The 27,392-nt window shown below is 42.6% G+C and overlaps 2 protein-coding genes across 2 annotated transcripts in view; one reads left to right on the forward strand and one right to left on the reverse strand.

Moving 5' to 3' along the window:
* LOC143099690 (glypican-6-like) overlaps positions 1-13,006 on the forward strand; it is a 54,671-nt gene extending 41,665 nt beyond the window's left edge. Inside the window, exons 8-10 of the mRNA XM_076262616.1 lie at positions 9,435-9,571; positions 12,353-12,528; positions 12,742-13,006. Coding sequence (XP_076118731.1) covers positions 9,435-9,571; positions 12,353-12,528; positions 12,742-12,953 — 525 coding nt within the window. The 3' untranslated portion in view covers positions 12,954-13,006. The remainder of the gene's footprint in view (positions 1-9,434; positions 9,572-12,352; positions 12,529-12,741) is intronic.
* A 2,488-nt stretch (positions 13,007-15,494) lies between these two features.
* dct (dopachrome tautomerase) lies at positions 15,495-26,984 on the reverse strand. Its single transcript, XM_076263666.1, has 8 exons — positions 23,370-26,984; positions 22,834-23,133; positions 22,365-22,465; positions 17,895-18,061; positions 17,352-17,531; positions 17,046-17,181; positions 16,728-16,926; positions 15,495-16,469 (listed from the first exon to the last, which is right to left on the reverse strand). Exons 1-8 carry the CDS (start codon positions 23,656-23,658, stop codon positions 16,297-16,299), a joined length of 1,545 nt encoding a protein of 514 aa, XP_076119781.1. The 5' UTR covers positions 23,659-26,984; the 3' UTR covers positions 15,495-16,296.
* Between the last annotated feature and the right edge of the window lie 408 nt (positions 26,985-27,392).

Here is a 27,392-nt window from a genome sequence, read left to right on the forward strand (position 1 = left end):
ACACTGTTAGCACTGGCACTTTAAGCAATATTCATCTCATATGGCACATTTTTTACGGCAGGCTTCTGGCCAATAGCTGTAAGAAACTTCCTTTCTGGGAAAGTGAGCCTCTCATTTAGGCTCCAGTCGTCTTTGTTTCTCATGGTTGGGCCTTGCATTTTACTCTTGGAAGCAGGATATCATTTCTATAACGGCCACATACTCTGCACCCATGTAACATTTACTGCATAGCCAACACAATATGAAAGGGCTGTGGTCAGAAGTATTCTCCTAAGAGCATTTTATCTCCATTTGCAAATATTTATATCCAGATGACTTTCAAACATGAACAACTGTGCAAATGATTGATTATTGGTAGACATTGAAGTAAAGCACCAAACCACATGGAAATATCATCCAAGCATCTAATGTAACCCTGGCTTCCTCATGTTCTGCATGCCAAGGCGGCTGCATAGTTTTAATCAGTCTGGCCGCTGTGTGAAGCGCTTTGCCTCCTGGCCTCTGAACAGCGTCCGCCTGATCTCTCGTTGTCTCATCTTCAGTCGGCAACAAGCCGCCCCACTATTAACACTCGGGCACCACTTCATATCTGTCAATACGTTAATGAGGTTCACAGGCGAGGCCCATTACGGCCGAGACCCTCTCCTCCTTAGGAGACCCGCAGCGGCCGAGACGTGGCCTTTCGGTGATTGCTCTGTTCCTCACCGACAGCACGCCGCATCGCTCTAATCAGTGCATCGACGCTTTTTTTTAACAACTTGGACAGTCATCACCCGGGGCAAATCACGCCGGCTAACTTGTAGTCATTTTATAAGTGTTCTGTCATTTGGCTGCTCGGGGGAGGGGGGTATTGATAAATGAGGCCCAGTGATGATGAAGTGTCTCACCTCAGTGGACTTCATGTTCACACCGGGACTCCAACAGCCGTCTGAGTTAGTGTCTACACACAGCCAAGGGGATACAGTGGAAACAGCGCAATCATGGAACGGCATCAGCAGCAGAGCATGAGACAGCCACGAAAGGATCAGAAGAAATCCTCCCTCACATTGCTGTATTCAAAAATGTAGCTCATTCCATAGACACTAGGAAATAATATCAAGTTGCTGGTGTTTTTTTTTTTGTTTTGTTTTTTTTTGCCTTTTTTTACTTTAATCGGAATGTGACTTTAAATACATTCAAAGGCAATAGATATGACTTGTTGGGAACAACCTCATTTCTGTTCCACAAGCATATTTTTGCTTGGTGTGGTCAGGGATCATGTTTCTAGAGTCCTCACCTTAATGATCCTCCAGAGTGAAATTAAAACTGGGAAGAAGAGGGAACAGATTTGCCCGTAGTGGAGCTTGAGCAGATCACTCCGCAGAGAATGACGCCATTAACAGCTAATTATGGATCCTGTGGCATTATTATTTCTGCTCTTTTCAGGGGTGTTTGCCACGGCCTTGAAAACGATCTGAATTATGTTCGCTTTGAAACTGTAATAGCCCCTTGAGTGATATCAACATGAGGCTAGTGCTGTTTTTATTTGAAAAAAGGACTGAAGAATTGTTGTGCTGAGACATTGGATCTAACCAGCATCCAAGGCATCTACAGATCCTCTGCTCATAAAGCACCACATGTATGCACACACTGTTTAAGACGTGGAGAGCTCTCTACTCTAGGTCCAGTGGGATTGCTTTGCCTCATCCGATAAACATATGATACTGGCATTGGGATGCTTTGCTGTTCTATGGAACTTCATCTCTTCATTCCAGTCCAAAGCCTCACAGTAAGAGTCAGAGCTGCCTGATGCATCATGCCTTCAAATCCCCTCTTCAGGAAGAAAAGCATGTTCGCTCATGCCACCCATTGTATACTGTACTGCTATACTCAAGTGCTATTGTAAAAGACAGCCAGTGAGATCCTGCACACACATGGTGCCATCCGTCAGGAGCATGCAGTGCAAGTGATATGTGTATAAATACTGTGCCGTGTACAGACAGGCACCAGACTTACCGGAGATGTCTGCACCAAGGCAGAATACTGTGTGCCAGCAGATTTAGTGCCGGGACGTGACGCGGTCTCATGAGTGAGGTGGATATTCAGGGGATTTGGCCGCACCTGTCGCTACTTGGCTCCTGCTGAAGCCTTTATCCCGGCCCCTCATTCCTCTCTCGCTTCCCTCCGGCAGACCACCGCACCGCGGCCTCCCATCCTCTCAGCACACACTCACATCGCCCCCTAAAAGCAGTCGCATGAAAGGGACAGCGGGGTCATGGAAACAGGTTGTCCCAACAGAAACAACTAACGTTTTATCTCTCCACTAGACCCCCCCTGTCAGTTTTGATAACGTGAAAAATGGGGAGGGTGGTAACTTTGTCAGAGTGGCTGCAGCCCTGCACTTCAGGGACACCGAGAGGAAGAGAGGGGTCTGTTAGCGGTCTGCCTCTGTTTGATTGAGTGGACGTGAGGCATGGGGTTTCTCATGCAAGACTGGGCCATCTGTTTGCACCAGTCGAGACGTCTGGACTCAGGGCGCGGCTCTCCCAGAGAAGAGAATAGCTAGAGAGTATGTCATTGCCCACCATCCATTTTTTTCCCTACCTTTAAGTGGGGAAAACTGTAGGGGAGTTTATTGTTTGTGAGAACACTGTTTCATGAATATAATATTTGTATTATCTACAAAATATTTAGTATTAAAGACTTGCAGAGAGGCAACTGTAATTGTCAATGGAACTTGAGTCATTTTTGTCAGGAATATAAGGGCTCATAATTAGTCCCCTCAGAAGGTGTTTTATTAATATCTTGTCCCTCACGGGGAGCTAGTGATATTGATCTGCCCCATGACCACTCTGGCACATAGGCTCATTGATGTTTGTATTAGAGAGAGCTGTGAGGTATATGTGTGTGCGAGCCAGATGGGTGGCCATTGATGAAAGGCTGTTTATAGTCATGGCAGGCGCAGGAGGAAGAGCCCGTGATTAACTGACCGGCTGGGTGCGATATGCCCTGCAGGGGCAGCACTTTCATTACCTCGCCTCACCCACTGTCTCCAGGCAACGCATCTGGCCAGGTGGCACGGGGACGCCCCACCCAAAACACTGCCCCAAACTTCCTCTGTGGTTAACAGTAGGAAAGGCAGAGGAAGGTAGCAAGGACCAATCAAAATGACTCATATAGAGAAAAGGAATATATTTTTTATCAGCCAATAAAGAATACAAATGTCCCTATTTCAGCACAGCCCGTTTCGTCAGCGCGTATGTGTCTGACGTGTTTCATCATTTGACACAAGTGTGTTCATTCTATCCTCTTTAAACTGCGCTCTTAGCAGAGTGTCTCGGCGGGATCGCGTTGCGGCCCTTGGCAGGGAGTTCTGAGCATGCTGTAAAACACTCTGTGTGCTGCTACGGGACCCCCACTGGAAGACTGAGTCAGGCCGGAGTCAGCCAGTTCACCTTATCAATTATCAACCAGCAACAGCAGGGGTTTAAAATACTCCTCTGTCGGTAATGAGGAGGCAATGCTCCAAACTCTAGTCGAAGGCAAAGACGCCAGAGGTAAAATGTCACTGGCAGCATACTGAATGATGTAGTTTTAGACACACAGTCTCGACTGCAGTTTTGTTATGCTCATAACATCAATATATTTTATTGTTCTGATGTGCGTCCAGTTTGGTTTGGAACATTGAATAAACTTCACAGATGTATATAAATTTTTTTTTTTTGATATTTTACTGCTGATTTGACTTTAAAGTTTATTTGATCTTTAGCATGGCTGTGCTGGTGACCATAAAAAATTCTACTGGGCCCTAGTGTCCTGGTGTGTCCACTAGACGGGACACTATGACTTCAAGCTCAGTGGAACACTGATTCTAGAACAGCAGAGGACTACTGGAGAGGGCATTGAGTTTAAACTAAACCAGTGAAGCCAGACTAGTAAAAAAAACAATAAAAATTAAGTTTCTTTGTTGCTTTATTTTGAATTAAACACAGTGGCCATTTTTACACCTCAGTTTGATTGAGGATCCTTCTCTATGTATTATATAAAATCCAATTAAGTTTGTATTAATCAATTCTGTCCAGGCATGTCTTGGGAGGCTATAGCGCAATGTTTACATACAAGCTCCCTAATTATTTCTGCAGTGTGCTGAGATCTTTGATGCTTCTCGTTTGCCATTCACTGTGAATAATCCTCAGATGTAAAGACGTCTGCGCTATGTAATGTGAAAGGCAGCAAAAGAGGATTTCTGCTTGGGAGGTACGAGTGTTACTTACTGTATTCAAGACAACAGGTTCCTTTTTAATGATGTTTACTGTCGGATTAATTTACCGTATTGCTGTTTGCTGCCATTGCGTAGCCCTCCTGTTTCCTTACTGATAATCCCTTCTTCAGACTCAGCTGCAGAAAGGCAGCCGAGACCCCTGCAGCCATGCTGGAGATGCTTTTGGCTAGCCAGCGTTTAACCTCAATTAAGTTTCCTTGTTAGTCTTTTGCTTTTTCACATCCAGTACACACAGGGCCTCCTCAGGTTGGCCTGAAATTTCCACTTCACAGCTTTGTCAAAGGGATTAGCCAGTGTGTATTATTTCAAAATGTGTGTGTGTGTGTGTTTGTTTGTTTGTGTGTGTGTGTTAATTAACCGGCTGCAAAACAAGTCTGGAACCTGCATGCCATGCCATTTGTTTCTTTTTTTGTATTTCCACTTTTTACATTTCTCTTTTTCAGTCACTTTCCACCACGAGCAAAGTTGTGTGCCAGTTGTGCAAACCCTCCCAAACCACAGGACTTGAAAACAGAAAACTCCCACAGAAGCATTCCAAACACTTTGATCAGTGGCTTCAAATACAGCGTGTCCTTTGACCAGTGACGGATGATGTGTGAATTGATATGTGAACCATGGGCATGATAGCATGAAGGAGGCTTGTAATTCAGTATGTGTATTATTTCTGCCCTATGTCATGCCCCCTCCGTGCCCCGCCAGCCCTGTGTGCGCTAGTGCCCTAGTGCGCTCTGCTCTTTGTGTGTGCCCTGCCCTCTGTATGGGAGCCCTGTGCACTGACCGCTGAGTGTAGCATCATTCTCATTAACTCCCAGATAAGGACACTGTGCTGTCAGGATGCAACATGCCTTTGTATCAGTCACACATCTGCTTTCAGTCAAATGCAGCAAACAGTCATGTCCTGTGTATTAGCCGCATTGTGTATAAACCGCAGGACAGTGTTTAATGCAAGTTAAAAAACAAAACCATATTAACTACCCCCGTGTATTAACCTCATAGCTGAAAAAAATGTGCAAAATCAATGTATAAACCGCGGCTAATAGTTGGGAAATTACGGTACAGGTGGCAGTTGGACCATAAGGACGGTCTTTAAACAGTTTACCCGACCAGACCGAGCTCACCGACCAACCAGCGTTTTATTAGCCCACCAGATTAATGATGAGGACGAGATGAATATCTCCACAACCCATATGCCTGCTGTGCTAGCACTGGTGGCTATTTATGTGGAGTTCATGTGAAAAAGCCTCACAGTTGTGACACATCTGCAACTTCTTCTTTTGCCTCCTCTTCCTCCTCCTCAGTCTCACCTGATGCAGTCATCCACATTTTAAATTTGAACGTCAGTTTGCTGCTATTATCTGACCCTGGAATGTGAACAGCACCAAGGTCGCCCTCGCGGCATCACTGTCCCCTTCTCTTTCTCTCTCTTTACTCTCTTTCTCCCTCTCTCTCACTCTCCCACTCTCACTCTCTCTCTCTCTCTCTATCCCACTCTCTCTCTTTTTTTCTCTCATCACCATTTAGCACATCACCTCTGTCACAGCCACACAGACTCTACCGACTCCAGCACTTTCCCTTTGCATACATTATGCACGAGGACAGTGAGTAACTTCCTCCCCTGAGCCAAGGGGCCCGGAGGAGACTCGTATGAAATGGTGTTCAATCAGACAAGCTTGTCATCACAGTCTGACATTACTGTTCCATTCCCGCAGGCCCAGACATGACATATTAAAACAGAATTACCATCTTTTCATATATGTACGAGGTCACCCCACAGCATGGCGTAGCTGTTGTGTGAAAAGTCTCCTGCGAATGTGATTAATAGTTGCATGAATTATGAATATGATTTCAGTTCTCAGCACACAGAACTTCATTGCTTTTGTCTTTAATTAAAATGCTGTCTGGTGTCTGTATGTGTGTGTGTACATTTGTGGTGTCTTTAAAGTGTGTGTGTAAGTATATACTCTTTTGATCCCGTGAGGGAAATTTGGTCTCTGCATTTATCCCAATCTGTGAATTAGTGAAACAGACACAGCACACAGTGTACACACAGTGAGGTGAAGCAGTGAGCTGCCTGCATCAACAGCGGCACTCGGGGAGCAGTGAGGGGATAGGTGCCTTGCTCAAGGGCACTTCAGCTGTGCCTACTGGTCAGGGTTCGAACCGGCAACCCTCCGGTTACAGGTCCGAAGTGCTAACCAGTAGGCCACGGCTGCCCACAAGTGCGTGTGCGTGCGTTTGCGCGTGTCTGTGTGTGTGCGCATGTCTGTGTGTGTTGATTCCGAGATTGATCTCAGCCACCGGTCTCACTCATAGCCTGTCTCATTAAACATGAGTACTTTGAGCTTTTGGCCTACATACATTACAGTGAACCACAGAGGAGAGGACTACACCAGTCAAGTGTGGAAGAAGGGAGACACTTGACCAAGAGCTGAGAAATGGGACCCGGCTGTAGTTCAGTTCCTCCATTCTCTTGGAGCAGCTGCTCCATCTAGTGCTCACTCTGTAGTCTTGCATGATAGGCAGACCGTATATCCTTTACACGCATGCTCACAAACAGATCATCAGTAGAATTTAATGATTTTTTTTATAAATATTCTTTATTTGTTTTATTTGGTCTATTAAGAGATATCTTCCTGCTCATTCTTCAAAGCATTCATCCATCATACAATGAGCCAAAAAGAAAGTTTCTTTTAGCAGTGTGCAAGCTGAATTTTCATATTAATTAGTGTAGTGTGGCATGTTCTTGTGTATTTTGTGTTTTTATTGTTACTCAGAATTGTAGCAATGCTGAATATGCGTTGTCAGGGATAATACTGAATATTGAAATAATGTTGATAATAATACATATTATTCATCATATCAATTTGGTTATAAATTGAAGGCATCCTGCCAATATCCAGGGTGCAGTCTTAGCTCTCTGTGAAGCCATTTTATGTGAGAGCTCTCCAGAAGCGTTTACAGTTCTTTGGTTAAATGAGACAGTTGAGATAGACTCCCCTGGGCTTTACTGACACAGATAGGGGAGTGATAAGTAGGATATGACAAGATGTTGATTCTGCTATCAAACTACATCATTGGAAAGGAAGGGACAGATGTGACATTGTTTCAAGAGATGTAAAATAAAGTCATTAAAATCAGAGTTAGACAAAGGGAGAGAGAGCAAAAGAGAGAGAGAGAATCATGTCATGGTCAGCGTTAACAATTTAGGAAGCACTGGAACATGGTCAGCCAAACATCTGTGTGTTTGTGCATGCATGGTAATGTGAATCTGTGCATCTGCCTGTGCATTTGCCTTGGTGTGTGTGGTGTGTGCGTGTGTATGCACTAGTTTCTGAGTGTGTGTGTGTGTGTGTTTATGAGAATACCGATGGGGAAGAGCTGGGCCTCTGGGCATTAAATGGGAGCAGTTAAAATGCTGTGGCATCCATGTGACAAGATTATCACATCAAACACAGCAGCCTGCAGCGCCAGTGCCCTGTCAGTGCTAGGCCTTTCATGTTGCAGTCAGGTTTAGCATCCACTGCCCACAGTCACAAGCATGACAGAGGTACCAAATGAAGGGCGGAGTGCCTCGCCCCAAACGCAGATTAGCATTAGCCGCCAAATCCTGCTCATGTGAAGCCTGATGCACACCTTCTCTGTGGGAGAGGTGTCTAGTGTGGCCTTTACACGGTCTGGCTGCTCCAAATGTTTGTTGCGAATCAAAAGCTGAAAAACAGATGAGGTGAAGTTATTCTTTATGACTGAATTCATTGTAATTACGAATCTCGGATTGTCTCTCTGACATCCACGTGGATGAAGAAACACCAAGTAATGTTGTCTGGCATGGATGCCCCTACACACACAACAGTCCAGGCTATTTTCATTTGTAGTTCCCTGATTGTGAAATGACCTACCAAGTGCCACCAGAGCACAGGCATCCCTCTCTATCTTCAAGAAGCTCTTGAAAACCCAACTGTTTCGAGAGTACCTCCTCTACTAAGACTTCTAACACATAATATATGCACTTACTGTACACTTCCCTCCTTCTCCCTCCACCGCCCTCTCCCTCTACCACCATCTCCTTCCATACACTTGAATAGTACGTCAACTTCTGCACTCTCATTCATTCTTTGGTACTAGTGTTTATTGTAGCAATAATTATAGGTACCCAAGGTCTCCTTTAACCTGACTCTCGCCAGATGAAGTTCGTTCCGCCTAGCTCCACTCATCCATCTGGGATCAATCCATAGACCTCTCCAGAATAAGTCCCGCCTCCTAACTTCCGTATCCATCCAACCTTCGGTCGTCAAATGTCTATGGGAAATAACATGGCGTTTTGAAAGATCGTACCTGTCAAACTCTGTAGGTGACAAAGTAGAAAAAGCTGCTGGGCAGATTGGCCTACACGTTTAGGTAGTATAGTCTATAGTATACTACTTAAACAGCACCGACAATCAAAAAATCCAGTGGAAACTAGATGGCAGAAGTGTGTAGGCCAATCTGCCCACCAGATTTTTCTACTTCGCTACCTACAGATGTTTTACCGGTACGATATTTCGAAACGCCATGTTATTTCCCATAGACAATTGACGCCCGGAAGTTGGATGGATACGGAAGTTACGGAGGCGGGACTTATTCTGGAGAGGTCTATTGGAGTGTTGCTTCAGAAGGCTGGGCCTAATCAAAAAATGCTTGCATATGATTGAATAAGCCACTTGTCCATCATCTATTGACGTGCTACTTCAACCACTCACATCGAAGCCAACCCGTGACGCTGATAACAGTCTCACAGTCGCTTCTACGCTATGTCACATCTATGAAACTCCCACCCTGCATCCTGATTGGCTCTACCATAAAATCTAGTGCAGGAATCACTCTCAACGGAAGAGGTCCCAGATGGATGTGAGTGAAGCTAGGCGGAGCTAAGCGGAACGAAATTCATCTGGCGAGAGTCAGGTTAGGTCTCCTTCGCAATGCAGCTTGAATGTTAATCCTCATTTTGTAAGTTACTTTGGATAAAGGCATCTGCTAAATGAATAAATGTAAAGAGGTTTACCTACAACTTCATCAGCTCAGCGATTCACCTGTTACACACATACAGTACATTCATTTCACAGTACTTTACGCGTATACACAATAACAGAGTTTGAATGACTGTCTAAAAGACATCTTTCATTTGATCTCTCTGAAGGTTGTTGATGTGAAAGAGAGGCTGAGGAACTCAAAGAAGTTCTGGTCCAGCTTGCCAGATGGCATCTGCCAAGAGGATAATGTAACGGTCAGCGAGTTCGACTCTGAAGACTGCTGGAATGGCCACAGCATGGGCAGGTAGGTGTGTGTGTGTGTGTGTGTGTAGGGCAGGTAGGCCACAGCTCCTCCAGCAGATGCTCAGCCTGTCTGCAGCCACTCTAACTTTCGTGACCTGAATCCAGACTTTTTTCCCCTCTGTGTGTGTGTACACTTGTATGAGTGTGTTTCAGCCTGTCTGTCTGTCCGTCTAGTCCTTGTATTAAGAAAGTAAATGTTTTTCAGTAGAAAGAGAAGTGAGCTGCAGTAAGCAGGGCCAATGTCCTCACAGGGAAAATAACTTGAAATGATTGGCCTGAAAAACACAATCATAACATAGGACCTTCACGGGAAATGATTATTGTTTTGTTTTTATTCAGTTTGATGGGTCATTATGATCCAGCCGATGCCGCACTGCTCATTCTGAGTGGCTTATTAGATGAGCAGTAGGCATGATTTTTACATGAACATTCCCATAGAGTATAGGAGCTCCTGTCTCCTGCCCCTCAGATCAAGTCCAGTTTAACTGTCTGATGAGGAGGAGGAAAGAAATTATCAAATTTTTATGAGACTATTTCCAGAAACTGCAGCCCTGTGCTGTTGCTGTATTGGCCTGGTGGGACTACTTTAAATCTTTAAATGTCTCAGCGCTCTCCTCACTCATTAGCAGCTTTCCCCGAGCACTCCCTCTAATCCCGCCGCTTCCCAGACTGCGGAGCACAGCGCAGGGGCCTGTGTTTGGGTGTTTCTCCAGGGTGTGTGTGTTTGGAGTGTCGGGGAAATGAACAGCTCCTAAGAGGCACTCCAGGGGCCCCGGTGCTGTTTTGTTTTTAAGTTAAGCTTGTTAAGCGTGCACCTCTGTAACCTATCACAGCACAAGTACCTGGAAACACTACAGACACACACACACACACACACACACACACACACACAAATCAAGTTTTGCTTTCTCGTCCTACGCTTTGTGGTGACGGCAGATAAAGTAAAGTAAAGTTGTCAGGTGAATTCATCTGCTCAACTCTAACAGCAGGCTCCTGTCTCTGGCCTGTCTCCCATCTGGAGATGCTTTGAATGGGATAAATGGGGCTTCTGACTTTGGAGTTGGCAGACGCTCCAAAGAGAGTGAGATCACACGTCTGATATTAATATCCACATGAAGAGGGGTTTGCAACTTAGTATTTTTTCTCTTCCATTTAGATAGTTCAGTAAGAAAGTATATCTAAAAGACTTTAAGTGATGAGAGCTATGGTGCTTTATCTGTGAACGTAGTTCAAACCGTGTGCTGTGTTTTCCTTCACTCGTATGTTAAGGCAGCCTGCAGGTGACTCATAGAGCAGCTAATAAAGTCTGTGGTGGAGTGTTTCTGAGGCTCCTGAGAGTTGAGTGAGAGCCCTTCAGCTCCCCCTGATATTATCATTAGGCCCCCTGCCCTGATCACTATATCACTTTTTACAATCACTAGCAAGCAAGAGCGATGAATACCAAATCAGCAAACAGTAGTCTAGATGTCGCAATGGTTATCACACAGTGTAAAAACTATACTAAGCCCTCATGGTATCTTAAGCTGAATCAACTCTCTTTTCCCTCTCAGCGAAGGGAAGTTGAGCCACATACACACAATCCCACTTTTAAACAATAACATCTCTTACAGGTGGGCAGTGGGCTACATCTGTTCAATTGGATTTAAGAATCGGGAAAAACGTGAGAAAAGATATGAGATATAATGGATCTCAGACCACCTCGTAAAGTGGTTTGAGTGATCAGATCACAATGTAGCTTGTTGACAATGTACTTGTATATGGAACTAACCACTTCTGACCAGATTTCCCAAGACCCATTTTAAGTGTAAATAGGGTCACAGAGGTAAGAAGCTCCATATATTTGTCCCAACCATTCAGTAAACCAGTAGATTAGTGATATCACCCATCATCAATGCCCCTTTACTGGGCCAACCAAAAAAATTATGAAGTCAAGTTTAATGGTCTTTTCACATGTTTTCTATCCTATACCTATAAGGTCTTCTCCAAACAAATTTCTAAGGATTGGGATTTTGATCGATCGTTTTAGCTGCAATTTACATTTTTTCAAACATTGTTTAAAGGAACCATATGTAAGATTGGGGCCAAAACTGGTACTGCAATCACTTTCAAATTACTGTAGAGCGGTGTATCATTTTCCCCTCCCCCCGGACTCGAGGTTGCCACCCCAGATGCCGAAACACTACTGGCTTTGTGATTAGTAGATAGGTGGAGGGTGGCGCATCAAGCCAAAACACAACATCACATGACAAAACACAACATCAACATCAGTTGAGGGCTGCAACTTTAAATGACAATATCCTGGCCGGACTACTGTTGATGATTTCTTCATTTCTACATGATTTCTTAATGTCTAGTGACATATCAGGGCCATTTTATGATTAATTGAAATACATTTCTTTCATACGGTTCCTTAAATTTAATGTCTTTGTACGGGTTAAATCTTATGGTCACAAGCCTAACTCCATTAGTCAAGGGTCTTTTCACTGAAAATCTGTCAAACCGTTTTTCACACAAATGAAAAATAATTATAAAGTATAGCATTATATTATAACATTCTAATATTTCTAAAGTTTATCCACCTTCTAACTTGTGAGAAGGTGATGTCACTGTCTCTATTGCGTTGTTGATATACTTACATCAGAGGTAGGCCTAAATGTTCCTGCTCTAGGTATTTATATGCATCAGAGGTAAATGTTCCTGCTGTAGGTATTTATTTACATCAGAGGTAAATGTCCCTGATGTAGGTATTTATTTACATCAGAGGTAAATGTTCCTGCTGCAGGTATTTCCCTGAGGTGCTGAAGGATGGTCTGACCAACCAGGCGAATAACCCAGAGGTGGGAGTGGACATCACACGGCCCGACACCTTCATCCGCCAGCATATCATGACTCTCAGAATGATGACTAACAAGCTGAAAAATGCTTTCAATGGCAATGACATTTACTTTCAAGACTCCAGTAAGTGGTATCCTTAAATCATCTTTTATTGTGTCAATTACAAATGTAATCAATTTACAAAAAAAATGTAGATTGGTAGATTTCTAATAATGTGTGTATGTTCTTGTTCTGTGTGTGTGTGTGTGTGTGTGTGTGTGTGTGTGTGTGTGTGTATGTTCTTGTTCTGTGTGTGTGTGTGTGTGTGTGTGTGTGTGTGTTTGCTCTATTGTGTAGGTGATGAGGGCAGTGGCTCGGGCAGTGGGAGTGGATGCCTTGAGCCGTGCGTGACGGAGAAGGAGCCCGTCCAGACGGAGGGGCCGGTGGTGGAGGCGGACCGGGGCGAGGATCACTCTTCCTCTTCCTCCGCACACACACACTCCTCCTTAACCCTCCTCCTCCTCCTCCTCTCCCTCTCAGCACTCGCACTGCACAGCCACTGGAGATAGTGCCAGGAGAGCAGCCCCAAACTCATACACACAGACATGCACATAATACTAATACACAGCCCCACACACACACACACACACACACACACACGGACATACATAAATATATATATATATATACATGACAGACTGCAGTTTTTCTATGCTGTTTTTTGTACGCAATCTGCTACTAAGACTTGGACGTGTGTGAGAAGTGTGAAGTGGGGGCGGTCAGTTTTGGCCCACCTCCCCTCAGCTTTCCCAAAGAGCGTGTTCAGCGCCATGACATGAGTCAGCCTTCTCCAAGCAGATGGACACGCCCGGTGTTCCACAACATGATAGAGGTCCTCTCATACTTACTTTTGTGTGTACTGCTATTTTTTTTTTTTTTAAATACCTTTTCCTTTTATTTGTATCTTAAGTAGGACTTTTGCTGAAAATGGGTAGTGAGAAACACTTCAACACTGTGGTCATTTCTATGGGATAGCTTCTTGCTACAGTGATGCAGTGTCCAGTTTTCAGTATTCAGTATGGGTCCCCCACTTGATTGTATTCAGATATTACCACTTGAAATGTATTTTCTGGGAGGTCAAGGACAGTGATGTAGAGTGATTGATTTTTTTTTCTACCAGAAAAGATGTCACGTTTTGCATATATATATATATCATTATATACATGAGATTTTTATAGATTTCCCCCAACATCAAATGCTATTAATTGTGCGAGAATTAGAGAGTTAGAAATGTGTAGGATCTAGACTGAAGTACAGATCCGGATGCCTGTTCTTGGTCTTACTCCCACTGACTCCATCCTGTTGTGAACATCCTATTCTCCTCTATGGCTCCTCCAGCTGTACTGCTGTGACACCCATGTGATTAGCCTTTATCAGAGATGGCAAACATTGGGAGCTACTGATACTCCGGCCTGCTCAGTCTTGTGTTTCTCCAGATTCCATTCCAGTGCTCCCCGCAGTCTTCTCACAGCCCCCACACTGAGCGTGCTCAGAGGAAACAATGGCAGGGTGTTTATAAACAAGCTGCTGAACTAAACCAGGGGAAGAGTTCACTCTTTCTGAAATTCAGCATTATCAATCCCAGGAATACAGTTCTGCCCATTGAGGTTTTTAGTTACAGAAGTCATATGTAGTTACATAATGAAATGATCTCAAAAAATACCTTTAGACAACAATATAGATTTCATTTCACACATGAGGGAGACCTTAAATAATATATATATTTAGGTTGGTATCTTTATTTTCTCATTCAAATGATTATTCTCTTTACAGCGTTTGGAATGTGAGACAATACAGATTAGACATATCAAGATGTAAGATGTATTTTGGATTCTATTTGGATGACACAACAAATAGCCCCCAACTAACGACCTTAGCAAGACGTCAGGGTATGCACATGCTGTGTGCATGAGATATGTCTATGTTAATTTTTGTTTGTATAAGTGTGAAAGCATGTTTTCCTCTGTGTGTGTGTGTGTGTGTGTGTGTGTGTGTGTGTGTGGTCGAGCGCACGTTAGTATAGGAGCTAAGAACAGGGAGGATGCGTTAAGCTGTGGAGACTTGCGAGGGAAATGGTGACCAGAGGTTTATCTCTAAAGCTGCTGCGCTCCCCCACTTGAGAAAGGCAGGCTGAAAGGCGGCCACAGTGGCCTGTGAAATGGGAATTTGGAAGAGGCAGAGAGGCTTGAATGCTCCAGTGAGACCTTTCAGCCACGCAGGGAGAGCAGCTGAGTGTGACAGGCTGCTGAAAAGCCCTGACGTCGTCTGCCACAGCGGCCGAGGACTGTTTTCAAATCAAAGCCAACAAACTCGCTGTGGTGTCCACTTATCAACACTTCCTGTCCAAAATGTACCCGAGGCATTCAGAAGTCAGAGTTTGTTCTGCCTTATACCTCAACATTGCTGTTGATATATTTCAGAGCAACAATTATTATGTTACATTCATTGTCTTGGTATGCCATTAAGTACTCGCATTCAGTGAATGTAATTATCTGCAAATTAATGGATAGTCACAAGGCTTCGGGGATGGAATCCATTGAGGATTGCATTAGTGTGACATACATTGTTGAATATAACATAATTAGTAAACTCACAACCCATGAAAACAGGAAATAGCTCAAATGGTAATAATCCACTGGGATTGGGAAACTATTAATCCCATAAAACAGTGCATTGTTGCAATGTTCCATCCATATTTCCTGAATGTTTTCATTTCCTGAATCTACATTTAATATCTTGAACACTACATCATAGTCCTGGTAGAGGCAATGGCTGCAGAGGTGAATTGAGACCAGAAATGTAATTTGAATAGGTCCCCTTTTGGCCAGGTTGGTCATTCATCACAAGATGGTGGGTGTGAGTTCTTCTGATAGGCTCTGGAGTTGCACTTAAAAAGTAATGGGATGTTGAGCATTTAAAAACTAATATGATGTATGTTGCTAGGTCACTTAGCGAGAATGATTTTACAACCCCAAGAAATACACAGGTCATCAATTTATATTTATAAATGTATTTATGGAAAAAAATGCAAAATGACAAGACATTTGATGTATCTAAATTTATGCAGATGTACTGAATTTGTGAAATTAATTTCATTCCATAAAGTATTAGTAAAATCTATACAAAAGGACATCTAAGAATATGTCTGTGCAATAAGACATAGGTCTGACAAGGTCTCTGACAACAGTGTTATTGCTTTTCTAATCCCCAGACTTGATTATAATATTTGGGATTTACTCTACGTCATTGAGTTAGTGGTTGAATGGACTGAACAGCTGAGTCATCACAGTGTTCAAAAATTCAAAATTACTTTAGATGTTTAAAAACGTGTTCACAACAACTTGGATTTTAGTTAGTCACACAGTGGTGTTTCATATAAAGTACATTTGGCTCCAAAGCACACATACATTTGTCAAAGAAAATTATGTGAGATAACTGGAAGATAACAAAAATAATTCCCGACATGACACACAGAACGTACTAACAAAATATGCCTTACAATGTTTGTAAAACATTTAAATGGTTTGCATTTTGGGTTTTGTAACTCTTTTTCTTGCAAATAAATATGTTTCAAAATGTGTCCGCTTTCTTATCATTATAAGGCAAATGTGCTGATTTAGAAGAAAGCATTTCTGAATAACATGTATTTTCAAGTATATCAGAAGGGATACATTTAATCACATACAGTACATCTGTAAAGGAATCCCAGCAGGGATCTTAGAGTAAGAAAGTGGTGAGCTTTCTGAGACTGTGAAATCTGATTACAACATAACATCCTTACAGGAGCCCTCCCAGGCGGATGTTTACATGTTGTGCAAGGTGCTTGTCTGAGCCTTTTGGTGGCCGCAGGCCTCATGCCTCCTCGGTGTATTTCTTGTTGGTGAACTGGGCCTGGATGAGGGGCTCAAAGCCTCTCTTCCTCCGCTGCTGGACGTAGAGGCCGAGCAGCAGCAGCAGCAGCAGCAGGCCCAGGAACACTCCGCCCAGGGCAGAGCCCAGCACCACCACCGGCGTGCCCTCCGCATCTGAACACGGGACACACACACACACACCACACAGTATTCGCTTAGGATTACACCCCTCTTTTTAATCCTCAAATGTCATTGTCTTCATATGGAAGCTGTTATAAATTGGATTGATTATTTGATGTGTCTGTGCATTTGTTCACTCTATATTTTTAACATTTGCTAGCTAACCATATATCATGACATTACATGATACATTCACCCTTAAATGGGACTCAATGTAGATTTGTGCTCTTGAAAAAGGGAAGAAATGTTTACCCTCCAGTTCCACAGCATAGGAGTAGCCCAGGTCTGCTGAGGCCACATAGATTTCCTCATTGGTGACCGGGGGGAAGAATGGCACCATGTTGTAATGCCTGTTGTGCCCAATAGGTGCCATCTCATCAGGGTAGCTGGAGTTTCTTGGGAACTTCCTCATCCATTCATCAAATATGGCGTCGGTGAACGCATGGAGCAGCTGCAGAGTACAGGGCAGGGACAGAAATAAGAGGACATGCAGTTTAAACATGAACTTGTAGACCTGATGTGATCTGATTCCTGTGCATCTGTTTCTTTTGTTGTAATGAGTTTCAGTACCAGGAAGATAGGGTCATTAGCAGCGGAATGGGACAGGCCGCTGGTTCCATTGAGGAAGGAGTGGACCAGGTTGTGCAGATTGGTTACTGAGCTGTCCAGCTCTCCGTCAGGCATGTCATAGCCCTCCAGAGCATTCCTTTAATGAGCAGGGAGCAAAGGAGATTAGCCGTGCAGGACAAACATTCCACAAAAGCAGGAATGACAATCTGATTATGCAACCATCAGACACCACAGAGGTGGTGTGTGTGTGTGCGTGTGTGTGTGTGTATGTGTGTGTATTTGCTGGGAACATGACTAGAATTCCACCTGAAGCTGAATGTGGAGTTGGTGAAGAAGGGGGGGCTGTCAAAGTCCCTAAGCCGGAGGCAGCTCCTGACGTCGGTCATGGTGGGCAGGGTCAGGTTGGTCCGCTCCATCACTCCTCTCCTCAAGGGGCCCTCGTTGGTGCCGTTGCAGAGAGTGACCAGCCGGTTGTAGTCATCCAGGCTGCCACACAGGAACACAGTGTCACTGACCGTAAAGTGCCACTAGCGTTGCCAAGGTAGGTCACCATGGATGAACATGCAAGCTCAATGATCAGAATATACGAGGGAAAACCCAGAGCAAAGAATGACCATCCTATTGTCATTCACATCTTGAATGTGAACTACCAAGCTTTATGTGCTATTGATTAAAGCATTCAGCACGTGGTGTCATAACACAGATATGTAAGTGTACTTATTTGATACACTGTCTAAATACTGATGTACGGTATATTTGAGTTACTTGTGTGGACCTGACCCTTTTCAATGGTGAAAATGATGTGACATTAGTGGCATTAGTGGCTTCAAGGTCACGTCTCTTACAGACCTGTTACAGACCACTCCCCATCTGGCGAATCTGGAGTTGGGGCTGATGAGGGAGGGGTCGTTAGGATCGCGTCCCCCCAGGAGGGAGTCTGTGCACACATCACATTCTGTCTTCCCAGTGGCAAAGTTCCAGAATGGGACGGCAAAGTTTTCATTCCCTGTCAGTTTCTAATGAAGAGAGAGAGGAAATAATCCTGTTTATACTCAGCAGCTGGACATGTGACTGTGGAACTGATGATGAGAACGACACAGTTGATGGTGATCATGGTGATAATTACAAGGGGATTTCCTATCTGTTTTAATGGATTGTTTTTTTTTCTGTTGTCTAATATCGCCAAGCATTGAAATAGCTGTATTGAAACATTGTTTTGAAAAGGTTGGATGATAACACTTTATAATAACTACATGCAATTCATAATTTATTAAGCCTTTGTTACTTATTAGTTAATGGTTTGTTCATCATTAGTAATTTCTTGTTCATACATAATTTATCATCAGTAAAGCATTTGTTCACACAGTTATAAATGGTTTGTCAGAGCCGGACAGTAACGGAGTACATTTACTTGAGTACAGTACTTGAGTACAATTTTGAGGGATCTGTACTTTACTCGAGTATCATTTTTGGGGGGTACTCATGACTTTACTCAAGTACATTTGAGGGGCAAATATTGTACTCTTTACTCCACTACATTTCTACTCATAACCGTGAGTACCCGTTACTTCTTCTAAAAAAAGAAAAAAAGAAAAATCTCGGAAACCCTCAATTTGTTGTTTCCCTCTCAAACGTGATTGGATTGTGCAAGCGCCACTGATTGGGATAGCCTATCAGCAATCACCTTCAGCTTTCCGCCAAAGTCAACTCTATGGTCAGATTTAGATAAGAGATGAAACCATGGACGAAACAATGGATGAAGACGCAGCAGGTCCATCCCGGGAATGTGCCAACCTGTGGCTCCACCTCGCCAGACTATTTCAATTTTCTGAACAAGTTAATGATAGTTTTCGCTTCAACAGGGTATATGCAGGAATCATAGAGTTGAATTTACTACTTTTTACTACCTTTTTTACTACCTCCACAATATTTTTTACTACCAACACGACATCAAGCAGCAGCCCTTTTTTTTTTTGGGGGGGGGGGGGGTGGTACCACTTACTACTTGCTATAAGGTATAAATCATAAATATTAGGTACACTAATAATTTTTAATTGTGATCATTAAGTATGGTCATTGTCAATGACAATGTTTTTTTGTAGTGTCGAGGAGTTCAGTTTCAGTTGTCCTTACCTTAACCCTAGCTCTTGAGTTATCCTAACCAGCCCTTAGCCCTAATAAGGTGAATGATAACCTTGGCACAAATGACGCTAAAACACCAAACATGTGTGGTGAAAAATGAAGAACAAACACCGACTACCCCCCCCCCCCCCCCCCCCCCCCCCCAAAAAAAAAAAAAAAAAAAAATACACCAACTCCAGTCTAAGGATAGGCCCAGAAATCTATTTATATGGATAAAGCCATTATTATTGGTATGGTATTGTTGTTGCACATTTGACACAAAGCAGTCCGTGAAAACATGCACATCAGTGGACTGCTTTACTGATGCAAAATTGAAAACTATTATTTCATTGCATTACTCAGCATGGATGCACGATGCTTGCATGATAAATACTTCCCAAAACAACAGTTAGGTATGTAGGTAAGGATGCCATTTAGGAGTGTAAATCAAGTTTAATCACAATTTGATAAAATATAGATTCTTTAAGCCATTGATTTGATTCTTTTCAATACTTCAAAATGTGTAGCAATGCGATTCGATGCATTACTGGTCTGTTGTCGATAGGAAATTATAGATTTTGGTTAGTTTTCATGGATTCAAATGCCAATATTATAGGCTAAATTATAGGCCAAATACTGAACATTGACTGTGGAATCAAGTAGGTTACAGAGTTTCTTTCCCCCCCTAAAACCTCCTGTCACTAGCTAGATGCTTTCAAATTTAACATGGTTTTAAACTCATATGTGGCAGTTTTCTGGCACTGCAATAAAACTAGCCTATTTGGAATATTTTGTAGGCCTGCTGTTCCTTTTATGAGAACAATTTAACTGATCAAGTTTTCATAGGCTATTGAATGATTTAAATGTGAATGCCATAAACTTAATTCGCCATCAACTTTAGCGTGGTTCGTCACGCAGTTGTCATCTAAATGCAGTGTTTTGTAGGCTATTCAAAGAATTTCACGTTCATCACTCAGTTGTGGTGTAGGTCTGTCTTGAGTGATCGCTGTCCCTTTAAATGTCTGGGACTTTAAATAACGGGACTTTTAAACTGCATGCTGTTTTTGTTGATGCACCGTCTTTGATTCAGTTTTCTACCGTTTTAATAAATGACACGCGCACTTGCGTGGTTAAAACTAAGGAATTGTTTTCACTCGTTTTCTTGCAATTACGTAACATTAGATACTAGGTCTAGGTTACGTTAAAAAAATGTTGTCGGTTACTATGTCAGTGACTAGTTCGAACTTTGTTACTGATGGGATAGGTGGAATTTTATTGCACGGTTCTGGATGATCACAGTCAGATGGCAGCGCTACCGTCAGCTGAACGAAAGCTTACACTAGTCAAGTCCACAGTTGTTAAAACTTCCAGCTGAAGTAGCCTAGTGTAAACTGAGAGAGTTGCCTCCTAATGGAGTGAGTGTAGCCTATATTTTTTTAGCTGCTATCAGAGTGATAGGCTAGCCTAGGCCTACATCTACCGCTCCTTTGCTACATGAACAAATATTATTAGATGAGTGACAGAAGCACCGGACACCGGACCAGCAGGCCCATATGATAAACGCTGCTCTGGTAGCCTGCGGTAGGGCCTAGATAGATGACGTGAAAAACGCGAGAGTCGCCGAAAAGCATCCCTGCATCCCTGGCCCCTAAAAAACTCTTCGGATCTGCACGATTCATATAAGTCGCCCAAAGCAACGTGAAGGAGTCACCGAAAAGCGCGTTGTTTGTATCCCTGTAATATCAACTGAAGCAAAAAGGCGAAAATGTTGTTTGTTGGCGTCGCTGATAGGCTGTCAACCACGGAACTCTACACAGTTTACTTCTACATCATTGCTATCGACTCCGACTCACTCAGGTCCTGTTAGCACGTATATATTTTTTAATTAGGCAAGATGCAGTTAAAACATGTAGACACAAATATTAAGCAAAAAATGTAAAATCATATATTGAGGTGGTGATGAAAAATTTACTACCAAGTCAAATTGCATTTATTACCTTTTACTACCTTTCAAGGGCCTTAATTTTGGTAGATTCTATTTACTACCTTTTACTACCTTTTACTACCGCGCGGACACCCTGTTCAAGTGTTTCAATTAAAAAATAGTATTTTGTATTTTAAATACATATTTTAAATACATGTATTAGAAATACTGCCCATCCCTGGCAACATGGTAAAAAGATAAAAATGACTTGATTTTACTTTCAATTCCTTTTACATTCTCCAAGGTATTAACATTAACATTTTTCATAACTCCATGTAGGACGTTTCTGTAAATGTAAGCACTGTGGCAGTAGTAATGCAATATTTAGAAAATGTAGGCTACTCTTGTACTCTTGATACTCAAGTACTTTTAAAAATAAGTACTTTAGTACTTTTACTTAAGTAGACATCTGACTGTTGTACTTTTACTTGTACTTGAGTCAAATTTAGCAAAAGGTATCTGTACTTTTACTCAAGTAATGAAGCTGTGTACTCTGTCCGCCTCTGTGGTTTGTTCATAGTAAATAAGCCTATCCAAAAAATATGTTTGTAAGTACATGATTTATACTTAATAAATAATGAAACAACCACTTATAAATGAAATCATTTCCCCATTATAATCAAGTTGCAAACTATTACAAAATGCTTTGTTCATCATTTGTAAAGCATTGTTCCTATGTTAATTCTCATAAATAAAGTATTATGCAAATGTAAACTTTATACCTCATTTGTAAATGTGTTGCAAGGCATAAAATATCTTCACTTTAGATGAGCTCACAAAATATCATTAACTAACCACTTGTAACTCCTGAGTTAATCATGAATTATAGTATTAGGAAGTGGTTTATAAAATATGTATCCTCACCCTAACTAATCTTTAGTGCATGTGTATATAACAACTGTTAAATAATGTTAATATTACTTCATCGAAAACATATTATTGCATCATTTATTAAGTATTAACAATAAACAAACATATTTTAGATATAGGCTTATTTACTATGAACAACCCATTTATAACTGTGTGGACAAATGATTTACTGATGATGAATTATGTATGAACAAGAAATTACTAATGATGAACAAACCATTAACTAATAAATAACAAAGGCTTAATAAATGATTAATTGTGTTGTGTGTAGTTATTATAAAGTGTTACCGGTTGGGTTCTATGTGTTAAGGCTTCAGAAAATGAGGCTGAAGAGATGGTCTTACTTGTAGTTCCCTCTCCAGGCTGAGGAGGTGATACCTGTGCCAAGTGATGAAGGCAGGGCCTTTGTGGGAGAAATCGATGGCTTTGAATGGTCGTCCTGGTCCTGCAAGCACAAAGGAAAGTATTGACGTATATAAATAGTTATACAGTAAAATTACAATTACAATTAGAACAATTTTAAGAATAAACACATGTTAATGTCTATTACGAAAGCTTAACTACAGTTATCCACAAATGCACTATACTTTCTTTTGTGATGCATATCTGCGTTGCAGCTGCAAGATTTAGACGGATTAACAACACCACAAGCATAGCAAATAAGTTGGCTCCGCCACAAGCATTAAATGAAGTTCTCATACAGAACTCCCATTGGGAAACAATCACATGAATAAAATGGATTTCTTAATTCAGCTGCTTTGTCCGATTTTTAATAGGCTTATTTCAAATAGGCTTACACATTATGTACTGTACCTAGTAGAGTGTCTCTGACCGAGTAATAATGCTGCCAGACAAAGAAGTCATAAATGGAGATATCCGCAAACTGGGGCTCGGTGCCATTGGGCCCCAGTATACCCAGCCAGTGCTGGGTGGCGATGACATAGTCGGGGTGTGTGGTGGTCTTGGCCCGATCCAGCACGTCCAGGAAGACCTGCAGCTCAGCAGGGGTCAGAGAGTGGATGTCCCTCCGCACCACACGGGGCTTCATCTGGTCACAGTTAGGCCCCGTCCAGCCGAACTTACACTCCCCACAGTTATAGCCCGCAAAGTTACCTGTGTTGGAGAATGGTGAAACATACTTTATTTTATCATACACAGTGACCTCTATAGCTGAGTAGCACTGTAGTAGATGCCACACATTCATTTGACACCTAAGCACCATGAAGTGAAAATACGTAATGAATTTTTCATTACAATTCTTCATCACAAGGAGACTCACAGAGACATGAAATGAAACACTGACACTGATAAAAAGCAAAGGAGAATACTAACGTATGCTACAGACTCACCATTGCACCGGCAGGTACGATTGAAAAATTTTGTTGGCCATCTCTCTCTATCGTCCACATTTCTCAGTCTGTAAGGTCCACCCCAAGGCTTGGTATCCACTCTGACATCGGAGCAGTTTCCTCGTCCAGATAAAGTCCCACACATGTTGGCTGGATTAGAGCCCAGCGCCGGGCAGCACTGCTTGGAGACGATCCCCTCCACAGTGCAGCAAGCCCTGGGGAACTGAGCTCCCACAAAACCCGGCCGGCTCCATACACACACCACACACAGCAACAGAACGGACCGCATGGCTCTCTCTCTCTCTCTCTCTCTCTCTCCCTCTCTCCACCCACGGCTGTCCTCTCCCTCCGCTAACAATCAATTTGCACACTCTCGCGCCTCGGCGATCTGGCTCATTAGCCACCCTAAACAAGTGTGGAATCGAGTGTGTTCTTAAAATTGTCCACAGTGATGGTGGAGATGCGAGCGGCACTGTTAAAGTCTGAGACTGTGGCCCTGCCCACAGTATTTTATGTTCTGACGGAGTGCCGTTTGGAGGGATTAAGCCCGTGGTCTTGTGCTAATCACCTGACAGTGCTGAGCCATACACCCAGTAAAGGCCTCCAGGCCCCCAGGAGGGAAAGGCTCCCTACGTCTGTCTCCAGGCAAAGTCTGAACCCTCTTACATAGCTATTATGTCACATTATACATGTACAGTGTACATGGTTCACAGCGCTATAGTCAGTTGGGAACAGTTTGCTATTGATTTTTCCTCTTGACAAAATGTAATACAGAAATGTCACTTTCTGATGTTTTGGGATCACTCTCACTGAATCACGAGGTTATGAATGCATGGTGATATTTTTGCAATGTAGCTAATCTAACATTACCTCACTATAGACAATGCAGATCTTCTGTCAGATAAGCTCTCCGCTCCCGTCTCATATTAAGTCCTCTAATATTTCCTAATTTATGTCATCAACCCATCCGTGATTCGTGGAAATGTGTACGCTAGATTTATACCTATTTTTTCACATCGGACACCACATTGATTTCCCTCGTGTAGCAATATTTGTCCTTGTAATTATGTATGGTTTGGAGAAATGGGAACTGCGTTGTAGCCTATAGATGAGAGGAGCAAAGTGCATTGCGCAACACAGGCGCCCAAGCAAGCGCTCCTGCAGGTGTAAGCTACGGCTGTACCTTACCATCAGGCAACTCAACAACGAGAAACAGTTTCCAAGTTGACCTAACCTTCCAACTCTGCACAGTATCCCATTAACTGCATGACAGTAGGCTATTTACAATATTTTATGTAAAGTATAGTTTGTAAACACTTATCATCAACTTGTCTTAATGCACGCACAACTTTTGTTTGAGCAGGAGAGAGAATAACAATGAATGGAAGCAGCAACTACAGAAATTGTAGCCAAGGCTACTTGCTGCTTTCTTTTACTATCTATGGTTGCTGGTTAACGACACATAATAAGCTGATTTAAGCTAATTCACAAACTCAAGACTTCAAGGCCATCATGGATATAAAAATTTTTTTGAAAACAACGAAAGGATGGAGGGAACATAGCAAAGCTTGGAGTTATTTCAGATGGGCTACAACAAGGTAGGCAAAATTGTGGTGCTTGTCAAAACCTTAGCGCAGCAGGAATAATGCTTATAGGCTGATGTTAAAGCGCGCACAATGTTTAAAGGAACTGTAGCCTATGTAAGATTGTGGCAAAAACTGGTACTACAATCACTTTCAATTACTGTAGAGCGGTGTATCCCCTTCCCCTCCCCTCTGACTGGCAGAGCTGGCAACCCGGATGCCAAAACACTACTGACTTTGTGATTAGTAGATAGGTGCAGGGTGACGCATCAGGCCAAAACACAACATGACAACATCAGTTGAGGGCTGCAACTTCACTTTTTAAATGACAATATCCTGGCCGGACTGCTGTTGTCAGTGATATAAGTATTTGAAATGAACATGATTACTTAAAGGAATTATCCGGAGTAAAATGCACTTTAGATCGATTTACGGATGATTGGGGGTACATACGTTGAGTTGACATCAAAATCATGTCCTTTGGATGTGTTTTGAGAAAGTTTGATTGTACCGTTTTCAGTCAAAACTCGTAGCCTGGAAGTGAGCGGGGCATATCAATTTCGCCGCTACAAAATGCTATTTTTATACCTCTTCTACATTTCCAAACAACATAACACTTACGTGGTAGTGAGTAGAGGGTCCCTAAAGCCAAACCGAAGTGTCCCGAGGTCTTTATGTGGTCGGATAGAGAGGAATTCTCCTTTAAAATAGCATCTGAATTTGCGCCACTGACTTTAGACCAGGAGGTTCCTGGTCTGTGGCGGAATTGTTTTCTGAAACTGCTAAATATCAACCGTTTGCGCCGGAACACGCCCTCTCTTTTCGCTGAAACGTCCCCATGGGCGCACATGTACCTGTGGAGGGAACATTCCAATATGCTCTGACTGCAAAATAGGAAAGACAAAAGCGCGAGTATACAAAGTCAATTGCGCTGGAGTGCAAGATAGAGCCCTATATGTTCACTAATACATGTATACAAATATATCCAAAATGATATTGGCATATGGTACAAAATATGCATTTGTTTATTTTTTTCCCTTTTTTTGTTTTGTTCCAAGTTGCTTGGCTTTGTTTTTTGAATAGTTGGGTCAGTATTTATTCTTGGCACTTAAGTTTGCACTCTCTTGTGTGTTGACCAACTTATGAGTACAATACAAAGTCTTCATAATTCCGACCAAAGGCTAAAATGTGGAATGTAGAGGAAAGTTTGAGAAGAAGAACCCCATAAAGGGATTGTGCCCATGGTGCCAAGCCAAGCCAAGACCAATTTCATTTGGACCAGTGCAGGTTAGAATAGTTTAACAGCAAACACAACATTACTGTTCCTGAACATCTTACAGATGGGGGATGATGGGGATGAGATGGGTGTGTGTGAATGCGTCAGAGTGCTGTAGCCTGGGAGCCTGAGGCATGTGTGCCCATGAGTAGTGTTTACAGCACACTGGAGGTCAACCATGTGACTCCCGGGGTCACTGGACCCAGCACTCACAAGCTACAGCTCTCACTCAGCTCAGGGCACTTTTACTGACACTGGTAGGACACTATTAAACTACTGGTAAACTATTGGTTTTCTTTAAGCTAGCTATCAAACTAAAATGATAAATCAACTGACTGTCCTCCGAGAATCTCATCTGAGAAACAAAAGTCTTTTGTGTGAGCATGATGTGCCGTGGTGCCTGGAGGGCCAGGATGCAGAGCCGAGCAGCTTACGGAGGCCATCTCTGATGTCAGCGTGCTCACCACACATGAGCATGTATGGCAGGGCTATTCAATTACAAATTAATTTGGGCCACATTTTAAAACCACAGACTTGAGCCGGGCCACACATTTTCAGCGACCAGAAAGCAGGAGGTAATTATTCAAACCAACACAAAATCGTGTAATGCCTAGCAAGCAATGTTTATTATTTGATTGACCTTTCAACTTGGCAACAATGAATAATGTCACTTCAACAATAAAATAGTTAAAACCAACCAATTGAGGTAGCCTAGTAGCAATACTTTTTTTTTACACTTTTTAACAAACCGAAGAAAAAAAATACCCTGGTCCATATCAAAGTGCATAAAAACAGAGCCTACAAGAGGCCTAACATTTGCATTTGAACAGTAGCCTAATGCACTCATTGCCAATCAAACACATTGGCTTGTTTGCAGCGGGTGGCAAAATAACGTTGGGTTGAATCGACAGTTTTCATCTGTAATTTTAGGTTCTGGGGTTGAAAGAGACATTTTATTTTAGGCGCAAACTGCAAACACCAACTCAGAACCAGGCTCTGCTCTGAACTATGCGCAGCATTATGGGTCGTTGCCAGGCGATGCGCAGAGCTTTGGGGCTTTCCCAAACTAGCTACTTGGCCCTCCCTTATTCATTTCCCCTCGCGTTTGCCCATAGCCAGAATACATGAATCCAGTGGAAGTGAGTAGGGCTAGATCGAAGTAAC

Source organism: Alosa pseudoharengus, unplaced genomic scaffold, assembly GCF_046254945.1.
Source record: "Alosa pseudoharengus isolate Yale_2024_CS ecotype anadromous, Long Island Sound unplaced genomic scaffold, YU_APseudo_1.1 YU_APseudo_1.1_scf_3, whole genome shotgun sequence".
Lineage (NCBI taxonomy): Eukaryota > Metazoa > Chordata > Actinopteri > Clupeiformes > Clupeidae > Alosa > Alosa pseudoharengus.